The sequence below is a fragment of the Phoenix dactylifera genome, chromosome 16, assembly GCF_051530095.1.
Source record: "Phoenix dactylifera cultivar Ajwa chromosome 16, Ajwa_hap1_PhDact_Kaust_v1.1, whole genome shotgun sequence".
Taxonomy (NCBI): domain Eukaryota; kingdom Viridiplantae; phylum Streptophyta; class Magnoliopsida; order Arecales; family Arecaceae; genus Phoenix; species Phoenix dactylifera.
The window spans coordinates 24038376-24058680 of NC_143205.1; the positions used below are offsets into that span (position 1 = coordinate 24038376).

Genomic DNA, 20305 nt, shown 5'->3' on the forward strand with positions numbered 1-20305 from the left:
TGTAAAGGCTGGCATTTATTTCTGCCATAAAGTCCCAACTAAATCCTGCGTCTCTCTCTCTCTCTCTCTCAACTTTTCAAATGACAAAATGCCCCGATCTAGAATTAAGACCCAAAAGAGTTCTGGCTGCAGATGAAGAATTCGTGGGCATGAGATAACTCTCAACTGCGAGATTTATTTTAAAAAGTAAATTAAAAAAAAAAAAGCAGCAGCCAAGCTTTAAGCCTTTATGGGAATGAAGTACAGAAACCAGGCCCGTAAGGCCTCAAAACTTGCTCAATTGAGAGAGCTTGAAGGCCGCTCCTAACTTGCAGCACAGTAATAATGTGGCTTATTTTGTGGGAGCTTTCATAGGCCGATGGGAAGGTTCGAAATTTCGGATGGAATCTCATAGCATGTTAGTCTCCCATATCAGTTTCAAGTTTCAACAAAATAGACGCGCAAAACTTCAGACGAGGACCCAAGAAGATTCTTACTTGGTGGCTGTGGCTTTCAGCAAGCGGATGACGAGGAAGTGTTGGTGATTGCACGACTGGATTGTTTGGGATAAGGTCGGAGAATTTTCCAGCCAACCAATTATTCTATTGCATCACCGGTTGGATTTGTTTCTTATAAATGGATCATATGGATGTCTGTGGGAAAGATGGTGGAAATCTTCCATACCTTTCTAGTTTTTTTGGAAGAAAATCTTCCACTACTCTGGGGTGGCCTTCGACCGAAATTTCCCTCCCTTCTTTTCAGTCCCTGTCGAGTACTCCGCTCGAAAGCCCCGCTCGGTTGCCACAACCGAGGCTGAGGGGATCGTGGAAGATCCTCCGCAAACCATCCGAAACACGGTTTCCCAAATACGTGTTAGCTGTGGCTTTTGTTGCTTTAGGGGTCAGCGCTATTCTTTTGCCAAGTCTACGGGGGATTAGGAATCCCATCATGCATCACATGAAGACACTTTATAAGAATGATGCTGCCTTGCAGTTTTACTGTGCATGAGACACGTTGGTGGTGCCATTCAGCAACATATGTTTGATAACTTTGATACGAATTCGGAGCCTAGGCATCATTGGAGATTGGCAGCGGTTTGCACAGAAACCCGGAAAACAGTTTTTGGGGTCCTTGTCATCCGGCATGGTGGAAGAAAGCTGGCTATGGATGTGGAAAATAATCCAAAGACCTTGACCGCGCACGGAAGCATCCATGGAAAGCAAGCCAAGGCCTTTCTTGACCGAGTCCAAATCAAACGTGCGGATATCATAGCTTTGGGCTTAGAATATTATCCATGGATATACCAGCATCGCAGCATCCAAATCCTTCGATTCTAGATCGATGTTCCATTTTAGGTTGCCTTGGGCTTAATCAATCCATGCATCCTTGAGCACTCCAACCGCAAGGCAGGACTTGCGGGACCAGCAGCACAAGGCTGGCATGGATAGAAAAGAGTTGCCATTTTCGCTTCTCTGTCTGGTTTCGCTGCTCTCTCCTATCTTCCTCCTCTCAGCAGCCGCACCAACCCCGCCACCGTCACTGCCACCAGGGCCTTCGCCGAATCAATCCGAAGCAGCAGCTCTCCTCAGATGGAAAAAAAGCCTTAAGAGACCATACCATAACCTCACCTATCTGAACACATGGATGCCACCATCGAGTGCTGATTCTTCTAGTCTTAGTTCCAGAAAAGTACCATTAAGCCCATGCAGTTGGGAGGGTTTAAGTTGCAACTCTGCTGGAAGTGTGACCAAGATAGACCTTCGCGGCATGGGACTGCGAGGAACACTTGATGAATTGAGCTTGCCATCCTTTCCGAGCCTCGCTCATCTTGATCTCGGCGGCAACTTCTTGGAGGGCGTACTTCCAAACCTGAGCTTCTCCTCTCTCACAAGCCTTGTTTACCTCGACCTCGGTGGTAACAGCTTCTACGGCACACTGGATAACTTGAACTCCTTCTCTCCGGGCCTCGGTTATCTTGACGTCAGTCGCAATGGCCTGCATGGGAGCTTTCCTTCAAATATCAGCGAGACTCTTCCCCAGCTAACGTACCTTGATGTTTCTGGGAATCATCTTTCAGGTACGTTACCTCCCGAGATCGGCAACTGGACTAATCTCACTTCGCTTCGACTCAGCTCCAACAATTTTTTTGGAGGAATTCCTCCGGAGATCGGCAAGCTTGCAAGCCTTGAGTCCCTGTCCTTGCGTGATAACCAGCTGAATGGCTCGATCCCGGAAGAGATTGGAGGCCTCGTGAATCTGTCGGTGCTAGAACTGTCGAACAATTTGTTGTCCGGAGTCATCCCTCGTTCTATTGGCACTTTGGGCAACTTGGAAGTTCTGTTGCTCCATGGCAACTCAATCTCCGGTTCAATTCCTCAGGAGATTGGAGGCCTCGTGAATCTGTTCGTGCTACAACTGTCGAACAATCGGTTGTCCGGTTCGATTCCTCAGGAAATTGGAGGCCTCGTGAATCTGTCCATGCTACAACTGTCAAACAATTTGTTGTCCGGTTCAATTCCTCAGGAAATTGGACATTTAGGGAACCTGCGTATTCTACAACTCGACAGTAATTCCCTCAGTGGTTTCCTCCCAGAACCTGAAATAGGAAACCTGACAAGTCTTGTTCACCTTAATGCATCCCATAATTCTCTCTGGGGTAACATGCCAACGTCGTTGAGTAACCTGAGCAGTCTTTACAATTTAAGCCTTGATGGGAACAGACTCAGCGGTCCAATCCCCCTAGAAATTGGGAGGCTGTTTAGTGTGCGTCTCCTAAGTCTGTCGCATAACTCTTTGATAGGTCCCCTTCCTTCCTCACTCGGTAACTTTTCTCAGCTGGAGAGTTTATACCTCGATGGAAATCAAATTTCCGGTCCAATCCCGCAAGAAATTGGAGAAATTCAACGTGTTTCCATTTTAGATCTGTCGAGTAACCGATTGACCGGTCCAATTCCTCGGTCTTTGAGTAAACTAGTCCTTCTCCAACGTCTTTGCCTCAATAGAAATAGACTTCATGGGTCGATCCCTCCGGAGCTAGGAGAGTTGAAGTCCCTTGTTATCCTCCAGTTATCCATGAACAATCTTAGCGGGCTCATACCACCACAGCTGGGGAACTACTCGCAACTGCGGACACTGGACCTCAGCAAGAATGATTTGAGTGGGGAGATACCTGAAAGCCTTCTGAACTCAAAAAACTTGTCGTGCTTGGACCTCTCCCGCAACAAGCTCACAGGTCTTGTCAACATTACTCCCGACGTCATGGACCACCTCAACGCCATCAACCTATCATACAACCATCTGAACGTAGCTCTTCCTTACGACGACGCATTCTCATGCGAGGATTTCATCGGGAACATAGGTTTTGAAGAAGGGTGTCGAGCACCTCCGGGAACTTCTAGAGAAGGGCAAAGTCAGGCAGAGAGGTCGAAAGCTGCGATCTTTGTTGTACTTCTTCTTTCGCTGTTGCTTCTGCTGTCCTTTCTGGCGATCCTTCTGGTTAAGTTCCGGAAAGATTCATCATCTCGTGGAGGAGTGGAAAGAAGGAGAGAGACACAGCTAGCGAGAAGGAACGAGGCAGATCGGTTTTCGATATGGAATTACGATGGGAGGCTTGTGTTCGAAGACATCATCGAAGCAACGGAGAACTTTGATGACATATACTGCATCGGGGTGGGAGGAAATGGAAGCGTCTATGAAGCAGAGCTGCCCACAGGCCAAGTGGTGGCTGTCAAGAAATTTCACTTATCCGAGAGCGGAGAGCTGCTTGACGAGGCAAGCTCCAGGAATGAGATACGGACTTTAACTAGAATTCGGCACCGCAACATTGTGAAGCTTTATGGGTTCTGTTTGCACGCTCGATGCCAGTTCCTGGTCTACGAGTACATGGAAAGGGGGAGTTTAGCCAGCCTCCTTGCAGATGATCGAACAGCTGTGGAATTTGATTGGGTTCGCAGGGTGAATGCAATAAAAGGCGTAGCAGATGCCTTATCTTACATGCACCACGATATTGCTCCGGCGATGGTACACAGAGACATTTCGAGTAAAAACATTCTGTTCGATTCGGAGTTCAAAGCATGCATCTCTGACTTTGGCACGGCAAGAATCTTGAAGCCGGATTCTTCAATTTGGACCGCACTTATGGGAACATGTGGATATATTGCTCCAGGTAATCGGTGTCTTTGGCAATATAGTTTTCGAAAGCCAGAACAAAGAATTTATAAAATACCAATCCTAGAAGAGTTTTTTTTTTTTTAACAAAAAAATTCTAAATATGTTGAAGCATAAATGCACTCGGATGCATTTACTTTAAAATCCTTTTTTTTACTGCTTTTCTGAAAGCCTACGTAAGGATTTAAGAGCATCCCTATGGGAGAAAACAGTGATTGAACCTTGGACAACTTTGTTCGTAGTACAAATTTCAATTTTTGTCTTTTTGATTTTTTTTTCCCCCTCCAGAGTCAGGGTCAGGTTCAGAGTACACTTTTACCGGTCTCTGTTTTTCTTCTGAGAACTAAAAAAACAGCAAGCCACCATATTAATCTTCTAGTGCATCAGACACTATATCAGAACGCATTTTCAATTCTAGTTTTGCTATCAAAAGGATCATACTGAACCTGAGGAAAGCCCGAAATCATTTACTGTTCATTTGTTGAGATGCATTCATTTTCTCGATAAAATTGACTGGTTCTCTTAGTTTAAGGAAAACACGAAAAGATTGCTATAGTGAATACACTAAGATTATTATGATTGGAAGTTTGATGAATGGAAGCACGAATTATGACTTGATTCTTCTTTTCCTTTAGAGCTTGCTTACACAATGAAGGTGACGGAGAAATGTGACGTCTATAGCTTTGGGGTGGTGGCACTAGAAGTGATAATGGGAGCACATCCTGGAGGACTGATCTTGTCTTTGTTCACACGCATAGGCCGAAATACACTGCTAAAAGATGTGTTGGACCGACGTCTCCCAGCGCCCATCGGTGAGGTGGAGAAGGAGATGGTCTCTGCAGCGATGCTAGCACTTGCATGTATACAAGCCGATCCAAAATCAAGGCCGACCATGAGGTGCGTATCTCAAGAGTTATCAGCATGCAGGCTATCTTTTCGAGAGCTTAATGCAGTGACCTTGGGCGAGCTCATGAATCTTAGATTGTAGTTTTCCAGATAACATGGTTGCAGGAAACTACATGTTTTTTATTTTTATTTTTTTGATGGTAAAGAGAAGCAAGATGCCACCCTGGAGGAAACTACATAGAAATATGCAAACTAGTTCTCTAGTTAAACTGATAATAATAGTCAGAGGTATTGTAAATAATTGTTCTTCGGTGTAACAAACTGATGGCTTGATGTATCAGACAGCAACATGCAACACGGCGGTCATCCAAAGCACAATCTAAAACGGTACGACTAGCTAGAAAGTGTTAATGGAATTTTTTGACCTTGTAAAAGTATCCAAAATCTACCAAGTGCAAAGCAGAATTGAAACTAAACACAAGCCCATACAAATCCTTATATACTCCCTCCGTTTAAGCTCTAATATCCTCGCTAGGCTAGGTCTAAATCTATTTACAAGTACCACAAATCCAATCACAAATATTACGATCCACTTGTGGCCAGTCCAAATGGATCCGTGTTGCGGTGTCTCTTATTCCATATAGGTTGTGGATCAGATCTACTCTGATATTATTTGTCACAACTCAGGATTTCACTCAAAAAGACTACTCGGAAGGTATTATTTAGATTACTTCGTCTAGTATGAATACCTAAAATTTATCCAGTGCACAGTCGATGTGGGACTAAACCTTTGGTTTGGTCCAGTCTCGCCTTGAGCCCCTGTAGGATTTTTCGATTAGTTACCTCGGCCTCTCTATTGGTTTGAGGGTGCGCTACCAAAGTCAACCGGTGGTCAATTCCGAGCTGGTGATTCAAGCATTGTTCAACTGGTGCCCATTATCTATGATGATTATCCGAGAAAGTCTAAACCTGCAAATTATGGCTTACCAAACAAAGTCTCGAGTTTTCACCTCGGTAATCAGAACTACGAGTTTGACTTTCGTCCACTTGGTGAAGTAATTGACAGCTGCAAAGAGAAACTTGTGCTACCCAGTTGTCGCTGAAAAAGGTACGAGGATATCGATCCCCCACTGCACGAATGGAAAAGTGGCGTTGATCGGCGTCAATGGCACCGTTGGTCGCCGTTGGATGTCTGTATGGTGTTGACATATGTCACACTTATAGACGAAGTCGGTTGCATCCTTTTGTAGGGTCGGCCAGTAGTATCCTTGTCGCAAGGTCTTGTAGGCCAAAGATCTACCCCCTAGGAAAATGCCACACATTTCTTCATGTACCTCCCTAAGTGTGTAATCTGTCTTAGTCGGACAGAGGTATTTGAGGAGCAGCAATAAGAACAATCTCCGATATAACTCGTCATCGAGGAGGACGCAGTAGAAGGCTTGGCGCTTTATCCAGCGAGCTTAAACCCGATCCGTAGGCAGTCTCCCATCCTTCAAGAAGTCGACGAGAGCATCTATCCAAGTCGGCTTGACGGTGGTGTTCAGCACAACCTCGGGCTCGTTGATGCTCGGTGTCTCCAGTACTTCGAGATAGGTGGCTTTAGTCAGCTCAACAATCCCCGAGGTGGCTAATTTTGACAGCAGGTTGGCCCTTGCATTCACTATCTGTGAAATCTATTATATGTCAAAACTACAAAAGACTGAGGTGATATCCTTTACCTTTTGTATATATTTGATTATTGATAGTCCTAGAGCCTCGAATTCTCCTCGCACTTGGCCGACGACCAATTGTGAGTCACTGAAGACCTTTAGTTGCTGAACCTTGAGCTCCTTGGAAAGGTTGAGCCTAGTGATGAGTGCTTCATATTCGACCTTATTATTTAAAGCCGAAAATTCGAACTGCAAAGCATACTCTGTGATCACTCCATTTGGGTTGGTAGGTATAAGTCTTGCCCTACTACCCCCTAGGCTCGACGACCCATCTACGTGCAATATCCACAATTGCTTTGTGGTCTTTTTCTTCGGAGCTCGACAGGATCATCTCCGGATTTGCCTTAATGCCTCGATGCACCACCATGAACCTCCGAAATTTTTCCGAGGTGACTCTAAAGGTGCATTTTGTCGGATTGAGCTTCATTTGGTATGTTTTAGAGGTTGCGAAAGTTTTTCTAGGTAGGTTATGTTCGGCTCTTCACGTGCATATCATCCACATTCACCTTTATATTACAGCCGATATGTTCCTTGAAGATCTTATTGATGAGACGTTGATAAATTGTCCCTACATTCTTTAAGCCAAAGAATATTTACCTTGCAGCAGTCGATGCTTTTGTCGTTAAGAAAGGTTGTTTTCTCCCCGCCTCCTCCGCAGCCTTTTTCCAAGGACCCCTTTCTCAAATGACAAGACTGGAAAATGACATGAGGCAGGGGATGAGCAGTAACCCCCTCGTAGGACAGCAAGGAGGATGTCCAATAGGTTGGGAAAACCTGTGATCATCCCATAGGGCAGCTCCAGAACTGTGGTCCGATGTCCTTGAGGATGTTTTAGGATTTTTTTTGGGGCGCACAGTCAATAAGCAATTCCATCAATATGCACAGGACAATAGAGAACTCATTAGCATAAAGAAAAATCCATTAGTTTTTTTTTTCCTGAATGAAATGGGAGGCCGAAGCCACCCTACTTTATTAATGTTTAAGAGAAAGAAGGATGTGAAGGGAACTACGGAAGGAGCTCGGCTTTATGGAAGAGTTGTGCTCAGAACAAGAAATTACTTGGTTTTGGCTGAGAACCCAAACTTAGTGAAGCTTTAGCATTCAGATCAACGAAGTACGGACTCAGTGTCATCCAAGTTTCAGCCTTCACAGTGGCTGAATTTGCTATCTTCTCCTACCACTCGTGGTGGAGAATGACCTTGCTCTGTTGATGTTCCAAGGTGTGATGCAGTATAGGTATCCAAGGCACAAAAGCAGAGTGCCAACAGGGGAATTGTAACTGAACACCTTGAGGAAGAAGACGTGCCCGTCGTCATATTGTTGTCAAACATGGCTGCAGTAATTTATACAAGGAAGAGAGCTTGGTGGAAACAATTCCATGTAAGCTTATGAGCTTCTGGATGTGGCCCAAGTGACCCCGTAGCTATTCACATAAGTGTAACCCACTTCGGATGGGCCTAAGTGATTGATTATTGGGCCTTTCACTTATATAAATGCTTAAGGTTATTGGGTTAATTGTGACGATCCCTTCCGTTGGATCTTGGGAGTTATCTTTGATGGGGAGAAACTCCACTAGTATTTATAGGGTCTTGGTCCCCCTCCTAGACTGATCGATCATTTTTTTCTCTTCTATCAAGTGGGATATCCCTTCTGTCCATACCGAGAGAAAGATCAAGTTTTAGGGAGCGGAAACCAATACCCAACACAATGGAATCATCTTCTATGGGTAATTATTCTCTTTCCTGAATTTTGGTAGGGATCTGGCAAATCTATTTCACAAGGAATTTTACTTACATTGGTATCAGAGCCTAGCATTTTTCCTCGGCCTCTTCTACGGTCGAATATGGAAAACGTAATTCCCTGTGAACAGTGAAATCACGATTTCCAAATCACAATTTCACTGATCACTTGAACAGTGAGAATCGGAACAGGGTGAACAGTGGAAATTGTGATTTCACTATTCACCCTTCTTCCTCCTTCCTTTCGGAAGTTTTTTCATTGGGTTAAAAAAAACAGAAGCGCCGTTGGCAGCCGAGATCGCGTCGCGCGCAATGCCCACCGCGCAATTCGACCACAGCCGGCACCGGTCGCATGCGCAACGCGACCACGGCTGGCACCGGCTGCTCGGCTGCCCTTCACGGCAGCCTAGATGTGCTTGCTCCCATCTAGGCTGTTCGTGAAGCAGTTTAGGCCGGCGGAGGGAGTTTGCCGGGCGCCGGCAGCGACAAGTTCTGGCTGCTTGTTGTTCCTGCACGGCGATCGGCGGTGGAGGGAAGCCGATATGGTGTGGGCGTGGTAACAGTCGCGATCGCCGGCCATCTCGGTCAGATCGTGGACCGTTTTCAACGGTTTCCATCGCGTTTGAGATGTTTTTCAAATCGGTTATTATTAATGGTCCTGTTATTATTAATGGTTCTAACTGTTTCGTTGAGAGGAGATAGGTTGGCATCTCTTCTGCAATGGATATGTAAAGCCCATTGATAAGTGCTAAATAATGCATAAATTAATATCTTATTCATAACACTTATCATTATTTTAATTCGCATATTTTGTAAGTTTAACTAAAAAAATTGTGTTACCTTCATTATTGCACCTTAATAAATTATTAAAAATAATTCGAGTTTGATTTGATTATTTATTGGTTGAGCTGTATGTATACAGGTCAAGTCAAACCCAATTAAATGATATTTGAACCCACATTGCATTCCATCAAATTCTTTTCTTCTCCTTCACACGTTCATCAAGTTCCCCACGTTCGTGTCTCAGTCCACAACCCTTGTTCCACGTGCATAGCTCTATCCTAGCTCCCATGCATCCACTGTCAACCGGAATTTCATCTTATCTTATCCTCCCCTCGTTCCATGACATTTCTTCTCTCCCATGTCCAAAGAACAGGTTCATCTTAATCCCCTGTTCCCAACCGTATCCACTGTTCTCAACGTCTCCCTCAACTTCTTTTCATCTCCACCGCGTTGATGCAACATCATCCCATTCTTCCGGATTACTTCACACCTCTTCTCCGCGATTTGGCTTCATCTTCCCGAGTTCCACGGCATCCAAACCGGATCCCCAACTTCTCTCCCCTGTTTCACGTTCATCCTCTTCTTCAGATCAAGCCAGTGAACCCGAATCCCATTCATTCCGAGCGTCCCATCTCCTCCCGAGTATCCTGCGATCCATCCTCATCCCGTGGTCAGCCGGATGAAAGTTCCGAGCATCTTCTATCAGCCTATCCACAAATAAGAAGCCGGTTGCCCAGCCGTTAACTCTTCTCAGCTCACACGTCTTCCCCGCGTGCATCCCATCTCCCAGCATCCTTATCTCATCCACAAACGGAATCCCCTGTTTCGAATCACATCCATCAGGATTTCCCACGTCCCAGTCATCTTCCAGACTGATTCCATGATTCAAACTTCCATAGCCTTTATCCCGTATCCACCGTTCACAGCCCCCAGTTCACCAGTCTCCCACATCCGGATGTCTTCTTCCGAATCCAAACAAAGTCTTCCTTCCAGCTCCCAGCTCATTCTATGCTTCGGTCATTCAAGATCAGCCTTCATTACCGTTTAGCATCCCACGAACAAAACCAATCCATCCTCTAATCCATTGGGATTATACATTAGGACCAATGATAGACATAAAGATATGTTTGTCATGAGAGTGAATTAAACATGACTCGTTCACTCATTAAGTATCCCAAATAAAGTTACTTGATGATTTTGCTTTGATGGCACTTGTTGTTACGGAAGGAAGTGTGTGGCTCTTAAAAGGATAGCACAGGACCGCCTGACCCTTACCATTGAACTTTTTCATTCAAGTTAAAGGGACCTAGAGTATGGTGAAAGGACTATAAAGTTGTTTTATTTATAAAAAAAAATTTGCCGGCATTTAAAGTTTTTCCTCTGATTATTCAATCACTTGACCACATATAGATAAATTTAAAGTATATATATTTTATAAGTATAAAATATGTATATATATATATTCTTTTGAAATTTTGTGGTCAACATGGTCCAAGTGGGAGATTGTAAGCTTATAAGCTTCTGGATGTGGCCCAAGTGACCACGTAGCTATTCACTTAAGTGTAACCCACTTCGGATTGGCCTAAGTGATTGATTATTGGGCCTTTCACTTATATAAATGCTTAAGGTTATTGGGTTAATTGTGATGATCCCATCCGTTGGATCTTGGGAGTTATCTTTGATGGGGAGAAACTCCACTAGTATTTATAGGGTCTTGGTCCCCCTCCCAGACTGATCGATCATTTTTTTCTCTTCTATCAAGTGGGATATCCCTTCTGTCCATACCGAGAAAAAGATCAAGTCTCGGGGAGCGGAAACCAATACCCAACACATGGAATCATCTTCTATGGGTAATTATTCTCTTTCCTGAATTTTGGTAGGGATTTGGCAAATCTATTTCACAGGGAATTTTACTTACATTCGATGACTATCCAATGAGCTGGCTGAATAAAGAACGGCCCACAAGCTGAAGGAGTGCAGAGCTTTATGGACGATTGGAGCTGAGACGGCCTATTTTTCCAACAAGATAACTTGAATTCCTCACTCGCCATATGTGCCATATGATAGACATAGACAATTGATCCCATCCTTTTCTCATACTCTCATGGAATTTTTTATGCCTCTGCGAGGTCCAAAGGGCATTTAGGTTGGGGGGGCGGCTAATAACATTAAGATGGGAGGCAGTCGGTAGCCTATATTGCTTAGATGAAAGAGCATCTGACGAAGAGATGAGCAGCAGTCTCGATTCGGGTACCATACAAAAGGCATCCGGAGCTTACTCTCCGTCCTTTTCTTGCAAGGATTTTATCAGTGTGCAGCTTGTTCTGGCACTTGAGCCTTGCCAAGAATCCATTAGTACGTTTCTATTCTTCTTCCACTTCCCTTTCTCATGATCAAGCTCTGCACTTGTACTTCCATATATCTGTTAATGGCTTATACGCTTTTTGGAAAGAAAGATGACTCAGAAATCTGGTGAATAACTACTCATAAGCAGCTAATCTTTAAAACATATAATAACAAGAAGTAGAGACCCGTTGCCCCTTTTTCTCGAAAAAAAAAAAAAAAATCTAATAAGCAGCTTGTTTTGAGAGAGAGAGAAACCAGAAACATGCTTTTGTATATGCATATGCCACACCATGTTTGCTTTAAATGAAATGCGACGCATACATAAGACAAAGGACAATGGTGAAGAAAAGTTTAGAAGAAAGAAATACCAAGACATTCAACCTTGAACTCACACTTTCCCTGCTAGAACGTTGCAGGGTCCTTACATCCAGATATCAAAGCAAGAAACAAATGAGATAAGACGTATCAAGAAGCAGCAGAGAAGCATGCCTTCGCAAGCGATCCTAACAAATAGGAAGGGGAGCACCATTCCAATCCTTCAAGCAGTCCAGCAGAGGGTCGATCACCTTGCCCTCGCATATACCATTGAACACCTTGCCGAACTCCTCACCAGGCGACCGGACTTTCTCGCCTGTAAGGAACCCTGTGTTGAGCTCCTCCCTCACAAACCTGTACAGAGGATAAGACCTGCACTCCTTGATCCTGTTCGCAATGGCCGAGTTCCCATTCTCAAAAGCAACCCTCACACCCTCCACTTCTTTTGGCAAGAGAGTCTTCAACTCCTCCTCGAAAACAGAGATCTTTTGGAAGATGGAAGAGCTGGGATCCTTCTCCTTCTCCCCATTGTTGAGGGCATGCTCGACAAGGACCTGCCTTAGCTTCTGCATCAAAGGATATGTAGAGCTGCAGGGATCGTCGATGTAGGAGAAGACGTACTCGCCATCGATGACCTTGATCAAGTCCTTCTCGCAGAACCTCGAGGGGTGAAGCTCCCCATTCGCTCCCATGGTCAGTACTCTCTTGGCCGCTTGGGTCACCGTGTTCTTGACGGTGTTCTTCAAGTTCTCCTCCAAATGCCTCAAATCGATGGCTTGGCAAAGCGCAACCAAGTAGGTGGAAGACATGAGCTTCAGGATCTCCACAGCCTCTGCAGTCTTCCTAGCCGAGATCAATCCCAAGGAGTTGACGTCTTGGTTGTGCTGCTCGGCGCTTTGGACGTGGTTGGTGACCGGGTTCCCGAGGAATTGGAGCTCCGAGCAGTAGGCAGCCATCGCTATCTCGGCACCCTTGAATCCATAGTCCAAGCTCGGGTTCCGTCCACCAGAGAGATTTGAAGGCAGCCCATTGTTGTAGAAGTCGTTCACGAGCTCGGAGAACTGCGCAAACATGAGCTTCCCGATGGCAGCGATGGCCAGCCTGGTGTTATCCATGGAAACGCCAATGGGTGTCCCCTGGAAGTTGCCACCGTGGAGAGCCTTGCTCCTCGAGACATCGATCAGTGGGTTGTCGTTCACCGAATTGATCTCCCTCTCGATCGACTTGGTCGACATCCTGATCACCTCAATCTGAGGGCCCAGCCACTGGGGGGAGGTGCGGAGGGCGTAGCGGTCTTGCTTCGGCTTCTGGAGGGGGTCGAGCTCGTGGAGCTTCTTGGCCATCTTCATGTAGGAGCTGCCCTCCAGTATGTACTCCATGATGGCCGCAGCCTCGATTTGGCCGGGGTGGTGCTTCAGTTTGTGAGTGAGGTGGTCGGTGAACTCGGGCTTCCCCTGCATGACCTCGCAAAAGATGGCCGAGAGAACTTCCGAGAGGACGGCGAGGATGTTGGCCTCGAAAAGGACCATCGAGGCCAGGCCGGACCCGACGGCGGTGCCGTTCACGAGCGCGAGGCCCTCCTTGGGCTGCAAGTCGAAGAAACCACCGGTGATCCCGGCAAGCTTGAAGGCCTCCGAAGCATCGATGGCGGTGCCATCGTGGGTGGTGGCCTTGGAATTTGGGCGACCGGTGAGGAGGCCGGCGATGTAGGACAGCGGAACGAGATCACCGGAGGCGGTGATGGTGCCCCTGAGCGGCAGGCATGGGGTGATGTTGCTGTTGAGGAGGCTGGTTATGGCTTCCAGCATCTCGAACCTGATACCCGAGTAGCCTTGAAGCAGGGTGTTGATCCTCACCACCATGGCTGCCCTCGTCGCCGAAACTGGCAATGTGTGTCCTGATTCCACGCCTCCGCCGAAAATTCCGGCGTTGAGGAATCTGCAGCATTAAGAGAATTTTATTGCGAGTTAGTCGCAGATGAAAAAAATATAGTTGCTTATACAATTTTGCAACCCCGATATATTTATATTATATAATATCTTTATTTTTTTTCTTAAAAATGTAGAGCGAAAAATTGATATCCTTAAATACAGCATCATAAATTTCAGAGTCTAAAAAAATATAAAAGATATAAATAAATTTACCTTATTCTATAAGCATAAGTTTTTAGAACAAGTGATGTTTTTAACATGAAGCAATAGATGTCGACCATGATTTTATTTCCGTCATTAGTGTCAGTGACGTAGTCCAGTGTTGCTTCTCCTTCAGAAAAGACGATATCTATAGCCTATAGGATCGTGCACAAAAAGCAGGCAAAGTTGAAACGTATCGAATATTTGGAGTAGTCCAAGATTTCTATAATTTTTCTTTCTTTTTGTTCTTTTTTGGAGAAGATTTCTACGATATCTAAAAGACGACACTGACCATCTATCGTGCCACTATAAATAGGCCCATCCCTATCACAATTGACCATTCCATATTACAGTAAACCCTTTTTCTTAATAACTAACGCCAGAAAAATTTAGTAGCCTGCCCGGTAATCCAAATCTAATGTTTCTTTGATTCCTTTATGAAAGTTCGTTGCAATATGGTCCACCCATTTCCTCACTTCTAGGGCATGCTAGGGTCTCATCAAATAGGCTTTCCATTCGAGATGTCCTACAAACTCGATTTTGGGTCCGCCATCCACGTACCCCTAAAACAAATCTTACTCGGCCAGCTAGCTTAATTTTATTTCGTCACTTATCGCCCACAACAAGAGTCATATTTGGCTGTAATCCATGATAAATACGGTGAAACATCGGGATATCTTATTAGAGATATGCAAAAAGATAGATGCGAAAAATTGCAAGAATTTGTAAGGGAGTGGCCGCTGAAAAGTTTTGAAATAAAAAAATTGGTAAATCAGTTTTATTACATCAACCTAATATAAATATATCCGTAAAAATTTAAAAAAAATAAAATATGTAAAAATTCAGTAGCAAATATTCCAGTCCATAACGAAAACGTGAAGAAGAGAAAAACTCGCAGGATTAGATTCGGAGAGAGGCGGATGTCTGCGGTGCACCAATCCAAAAGCCTCCCAAGGAAGCATTCCGGTCCAGAGCACCTTTCCCAGGTCAGGTGGGGTTGGTGGGAGATGCTAGTGGCCGATATCGTAATCCGACCTCTGGCACCTGCCGCTTCCCATGGGATTGGTTTCCAAATAGGCCCTTATGTAAAAGGTCATCTTTACCTTTGTATTAATAATAAAAAAAACAATAATTAGAGAGAAACAATCCCCTCCCACCTATCAAGTACCAAGGTAAATTATAATCTCACACCACAAAACCAAATTAACCAAAATCCATGGAAGATAGGGAGCTCCAACCACCTTGAAAGTCACGTCTAATGAAACCCACAGGCCTCATGCAATCATTGAAAGCTCACAGGCGCGATAGCCTCCCCGGCGACTTCCACCAATCCCCTGATCCCTTTGGTACGATTAAAAAAAAAAAAAAAAAGGCAAGGCTAGTGACTTGGATTGCAGAACAGTGTTGTCGAATCTAGATGATCATCAATATTCCTACCAAGTTTTAAGCTGTTTCTTTTTTTTTTTTTTTTTTTTTTGAGGTATGGAAGAGAGCAAAATTTCTCTTGACAATTGTTGGAAACCAAAGCAACAGAGAGAGAGAGAGAGAGAGAGGTTGGGACACCTGATGAGCTCCTTCTGAAGGGCACCTCCTTGCTTGGTCCTCCGGTGAGAGGTTGCGCCGAAGCCAGTGGTGACCCCATAGCTATCGGTGCCCTTGTTCATGCTCTCCATCACCCAGTCGCTGCTGGCCTTCACGCCGTCCCTGGCGGCTTCCGAGAGCTCGACCGTCACGGGCGACTCGCTCGTCGCCACGGCGGCCACTTGAGAGATCTTCAGCGTGGCGCCTTCCAGCCTGACCAGAGGCTTCCTGTACTCCTCCACCATGTGCTTGACCTCATCGAGGTGGCTCCCGGTCAAGGTCTCGGCGGCCTTGGCCCAATGCAAAGGGTCTGATAGGCACAAGCTCTTGGCACCGCTGTTCTCCATGACACAAATAAGAATAGCAGCAGCAGCAGCAACTTCAACTTGCTAGGGATTTGAGGGGGGAAAAACTCTAGTTTTATGAAGAAAAGTAGAAGAGAGGGGAAGCTAAAGCAGGCCGATCGATTAATGTGGAACGGTGTATTAGTGCGGAGCCAGAGAGGATGTTTCGAGCTCCTGAGTCGTGGTTGGTCATTTGGGTGGGCTTAAATAGAGGGGCTTGGAGTCGGGAGGTTGGGGGAGACGGGAGGGGTTGTTGAGGAGGGATCAGGGCCATCGACCAAGGGTGGTGGAATTGGACGGCGGATTCCGCCGACACGGAGGTTGCCCGTGGTGGGTGGGCATGCAGAGAGCACGCCAGCCAACCCCGCGGGCTCTTACTCGTCAAAGGAGAAGGGGGTTGGTGAGAAGGGACATGTAAGCATGCCGTCACCTTGGTTCCTGCTCCACTTGGAGTTTTTTTTTTTTTCACTTGATTATTTATTGGCGATGCTCTTTCTCTCGCTTTTTATTCCTAAAGTAATAAAAATATCAAACCTTTTTTTTTTTTGCGAAGAATATCTTTTCCCTTCTCCTCCATGCCACGACGACGAAATATAGTCCAACTTTTGGCATTAGAGGTAGATACAATTTGACAAAACCACAATAACCCAACCTAACCTGACCTTGTTTGTATTGGGTCCGAATCGAAAGCTTTTTACTTCAGATGTGCCTTAAAGCTTTCACCTGATTTGGTTTATGATGGGGTAGATTTCTATATGGATCAAAATAATTTAGATTCCATGGAGTAATGATCATGGATTAGATTTTTTTATCTTTTTCTTAAGACTTGTTGTTTAATTCTTTCAAAAAAATGAACCAATAAAAAATGCAAATATTGGATTTAATAGCACATATCCATTAAAGATTGGGTCTCACAAAATCAATTAGGTTATGGTCAAAAGATGACCCAAAATAATACATGGGCTATATGCGTCAAAAAGTCTTGACCTGACATTAGGTCAGGCTAGAAGGTCTGCATGTTGTTATCCTTACTAATAAGGATCAAATTCAAAATTCAAATGTAATCAACAGATGTACATTCATACTATATAAAGCCGAGTCTCTCTACTAAGTTGGTAAGAGAGTTTACTATATCTTCTTTATCTTTTTGGATTCGGATTTGGATTCAATTAAGGCATCCTCGGTCAAGGCACAATCTCCTCCATAAGGATTAAATTCAAAATTCAAAATCCTCCAAGTTCAAAATTCAAATGCAATCAACAGATGTACATTCAGACTATATAAAGCCGAGTATCTCTACTAAGTTGGTACGAAAGTTTACAATATCTTTTTTATCTTTTTACTTATTCTGTGTGGCAATAAAGAATCCAGCACTCAACGGGGGCCCTTTCTTGAGCATGCATTGGCACATTAATGAGCATCCTCTACTGTTTGTTACTTAAATACTAAGCACTAGGGGTGGCAATCGGGTCAGGTCGGATATAAACGTGTCGGGTCAGATACAGATCGGGTCAAAAAATCATAAACCTGAACCCGACCTGTTTATTCAACAGGTCAGAAAATCATAACCTGAACCTGACCCATTTAATAAACAGGTAACCTGACCCAACCCGTTTAACCTGTTTAATAAACAGGTAATCTGTTTACCCAACCGATCCGACCTGTTTAACTTGTTTGCCCAACCCGACCCGTTTAACCTGTTTAGACATGTTTAACCTGCCCAACCTAACATGTTTAACATGCCCAACCCGACCCGTTTAACCTGCCCAACCCGACCCGTTTAACCTGCCCAACCAAATCTGTTTAATCTATTTAATAAATAGGTAATCTCTTAGGCTGTTAGCCTTAGGCCTTAGCCCGACCCAACCTGTTTTATACATTAAGCAGCACAAGAAAAAAAAAAAGATAAATGTAGAAAACATTATAAAAATCGTCCCAACATCATTGGCATTAAAAAATTATTCAATCTTTACAAAAAGCTGAACATAAAGAATATAAGTTATTTGTTCATTCATCTAATACCAGTAATATTCAAAAAGCATTTAATTTTTACAAAGACAATGAATACAAGTCAAATCATCCAAATTTACATATGGAATTGCCCGAAAATACTATCTGCATCACATAGAACAAATGTCAATATACATGATTGCCTCTGATGCTAGGAAAGCACAATACTTCTTATGTATACAAAATTTTTGAATACAAAATCTCCCACCCTGTGTTGAAGTATACAAAATTACAAATCAACAAAAGGCAAGTTATTAAAGCAGAAGGAAGCATAACATATGAAGACAGTGAACTTATTATAACCAATGATTTTAAGGCCAAAGAAAGCCCCTCTTACTGTCTTACTAAGAGGATCAACGCTTTAAGCATAAATCTTACTATTATTTTTCCAAAAAAATGACACTCTCATTCTAAGAAAGCTACAGTATTTTGTATAACATGACGGCATGCATCTTGGGGTTTTACCAGCATTCAAAAAAATACCACTTAAAAACAATTATTCTTGTGCAGAATCTATGTAGAATCTTCCACAAGAACTACTACTCTACTAGACTGTTTATACCAAAAAGCATTCGCAACTCAAACTGTAAACGAAAAAAAAAAAAAAAAATGAAGAAAACAGAGCCAAAATTTTAGACCCCATAGAGAATAGAAGAAGCTAGCCTAGGATAAACCCCACAGAGAATAGAAGAAGGGAGGAACCGAAAAAAGATCACCCCAGCCGAAAGAAGAAAAGGTGGATCATTTTTACCTCGGTAGAGCAGAGGATCCGACCTCTTTAGGAGCAGTCGAGCAGAGATTCAACCTTGGTTCCTAGGACCCGTCGAGCCGCCGCGGTCACCGTCGATGGGGAGGCCGAAGTTGTCGGCACGGGGGAGGAGAGGGCGGAGGTGGAGGTCCGGAGGAGAGGACTCGGGAGGCGAAGAATCCGGAGGAGAGGAGAGGTGATGGGGACATCAGAGCCCTTCATCCAGATGATCCTGAGCCCCCGGATTGAGCCAGACCCGTTTATTTGCATATTTATTTTATTATTTTATTTTTGGGCTTATTTGCATTTTAGGGCTTATTTGTGTTATTTGTGGGTTCATTAGGATTTATTTCTGTGTAAGGGGGGTTTATGCAAGTTGTGTATTTGGGCCCTATATATAGGGAACTATTTTCATGATTAGGGTTTAATGAAGAATTAGAAATTTTCTCCCCACCTAATCTCCTGCTCTCTTCTTCTCTTCTCCCTCTTCTCCCCCTCCTCCTCTTTCTCTTCTCCCTCTTCTTCTGTTCTGGTTTAAAATCCCGCTGAAGTTCTTCCTCCAGATTTGGTCCGGCATCAACTTGGTATCAGAGCAAGGCTGGTTTTGCCCCTGCTGCCAAAGCCCCGATCCATCTCCCGGCTACTTCTTCCAAACCGAGAGGAGAAAAAAAAAAAAAGGAATCTCTCTCTTTCTCTCTCGGTTCAAACCAGAGGAGAAAGGAAAACCCCTTTCCACCGTCAAGCCGCACCGCCTCCATCCTCCGCCTGCGCCACCGCCAGACCTCACCCGAGCTCCAGACATCACCCGAGCTCTTGTGCAATCTGCTCGTGCCACCGCTCTCTTCCACGACCGCCTTCGCCGACGTCCCAGTCGACGCCACCGCCCGCCGCGCTCCGCCTCATCTTCTGCACCACCGCCGCCATCTGTCGCCAAAAGTCCGCCACCGCCACCAGCCGGAGCTCGTGACCGGTTGCCGTCCGCGCCTGTGACCGCCTACCCGAGGTCGGCCGCCCCCGTCGCCGCAGAGCCGCGGCCGAGATCTCGGCTCCGCCCGCAAGCGCCGCCGCGAAGCGCGGCACGCCCTCCCGAATCCGTCGGGAGGTTGAAGAAGACCGGCGTTCACGGGTAAGAGCCAAACCCATTAGCCCATTACCCGCTAGCCCGAGTCCGGCTCCAACAAATCAAAAAAAAAAAAAAAAAAAAAAGTTTCACGTGACCCACACGTGACGGGTCCGTAAAGGGTATCGGATCGGGTCAAACCCGTTAACCCGAATCCTAACGGGTCTGAGTTAAAAAAAAAAAAAGTAAAAAAAAAAAGAAAAAAAAAAGAAAAAAAAAAGGAAAAAAAAAAGGGGTACCTGTTCATCTTCCTCACCGTGAGCACCCTCGCCACCGCCTTCGTCCGCCGTCGCCGCCCGCCTCGCCGCCTTGCCACCGCCTTCGTCCGCCTTCGTCACCGCGGCCGTCCGCAGCTCCGCCCGTCCTTGCCGCGACCGCCGTCGCCGTTCCACCGCTTTAGCGCCGCCTCCGCCGGGCCCTCCGCCGAGCTTTCCCTCCGAACGCCGCCTTCCCCAAGCAGACCGCCCGCAGCACTTCTTCGTTTCC

General features: G+C 45.1%; 2 protein-coding genes across 2 annotated transcripts; one reads left to right on the top strand and one right to left on the bottom strand.

Moving 5' to 3' along the window:
* The first annotated feature begins 1288 nt into the window (after positions 1–1288).
* Positions 1289–5361, top strand: LOC103718279 (uncharacterized). Its single transcript, XM_008807019.5, has 2 exons — positions 1289–4144; positions 4782–5361. The coding sequence occupies exons 1-2, from the start codon at positions 1420–1422 to the stop codon at positions 5132–5134; spliced, it is 3078 nt and encodes a 1025-aa protein (XP_008805241.4). The 5' UTR covers positions 1289–1419; the 3' UTR covers positions 5135–5361.
* Positions 5362–11835: 6474 nt separating this feature from the next.
* LOC103718264 (phenylalanine ammonia-lyase) lies at positions 11836–16363 on the bottom strand. The gene is made up of 2 exons (XM_008806995.6): positions 15580–16363; positions 11836–13822 (listed from the first exon to the last, which is right to left on the bottom strand). The coding sequence occupies exons 1-2, from the start codon at positions 15942–15944 to the stop codon at positions 12073–12075; spliced, it is 2115 nt and encodes a 704-aa protein (XP_008805217.2). The 5' UTR covers positions 15945–16363; the 3' UTR covers positions 11836–12072.
* Positions 16364–20305: the final 3942 nt, after the last annotated feature.

What these genes read in the sequence shown, in the direction of transcription:
- LOC103718279 (XM_008807019.5), top strand. Translation starts at nt 1,420, where the DNA reads ATGGATAGAAAAGAGTTGCCATTTTCGCTTCTCTGTCTGGTTTCGCTG. An exon ending in ATGTGGATATATTGCTCCAG is followed by an intron (nt 4,145 to 4,781) that starts GTAATCGGTGTC and finishes CTTTTCCTTTAG; the next exon opens with AGCTTGCTTACACAATGAAG.
- LOC103718264 (XM_008806995.6), bottom strand. Translation starts at nt 15,944, where the DNA reads ATGGAGAACAGCGGTGCCAAGAGCTTGTGCCTATCAGACCCTTTGCAT. An exon ending in CTTCAGAAGGAGCTCATCAG is followed by an intron (nt 13,823 to 15,579) that starts GTGTCCCAACCT and finishes TTAATGCTGCAG; the next exon opens with ATTCCTCAACGCCGGAATTT.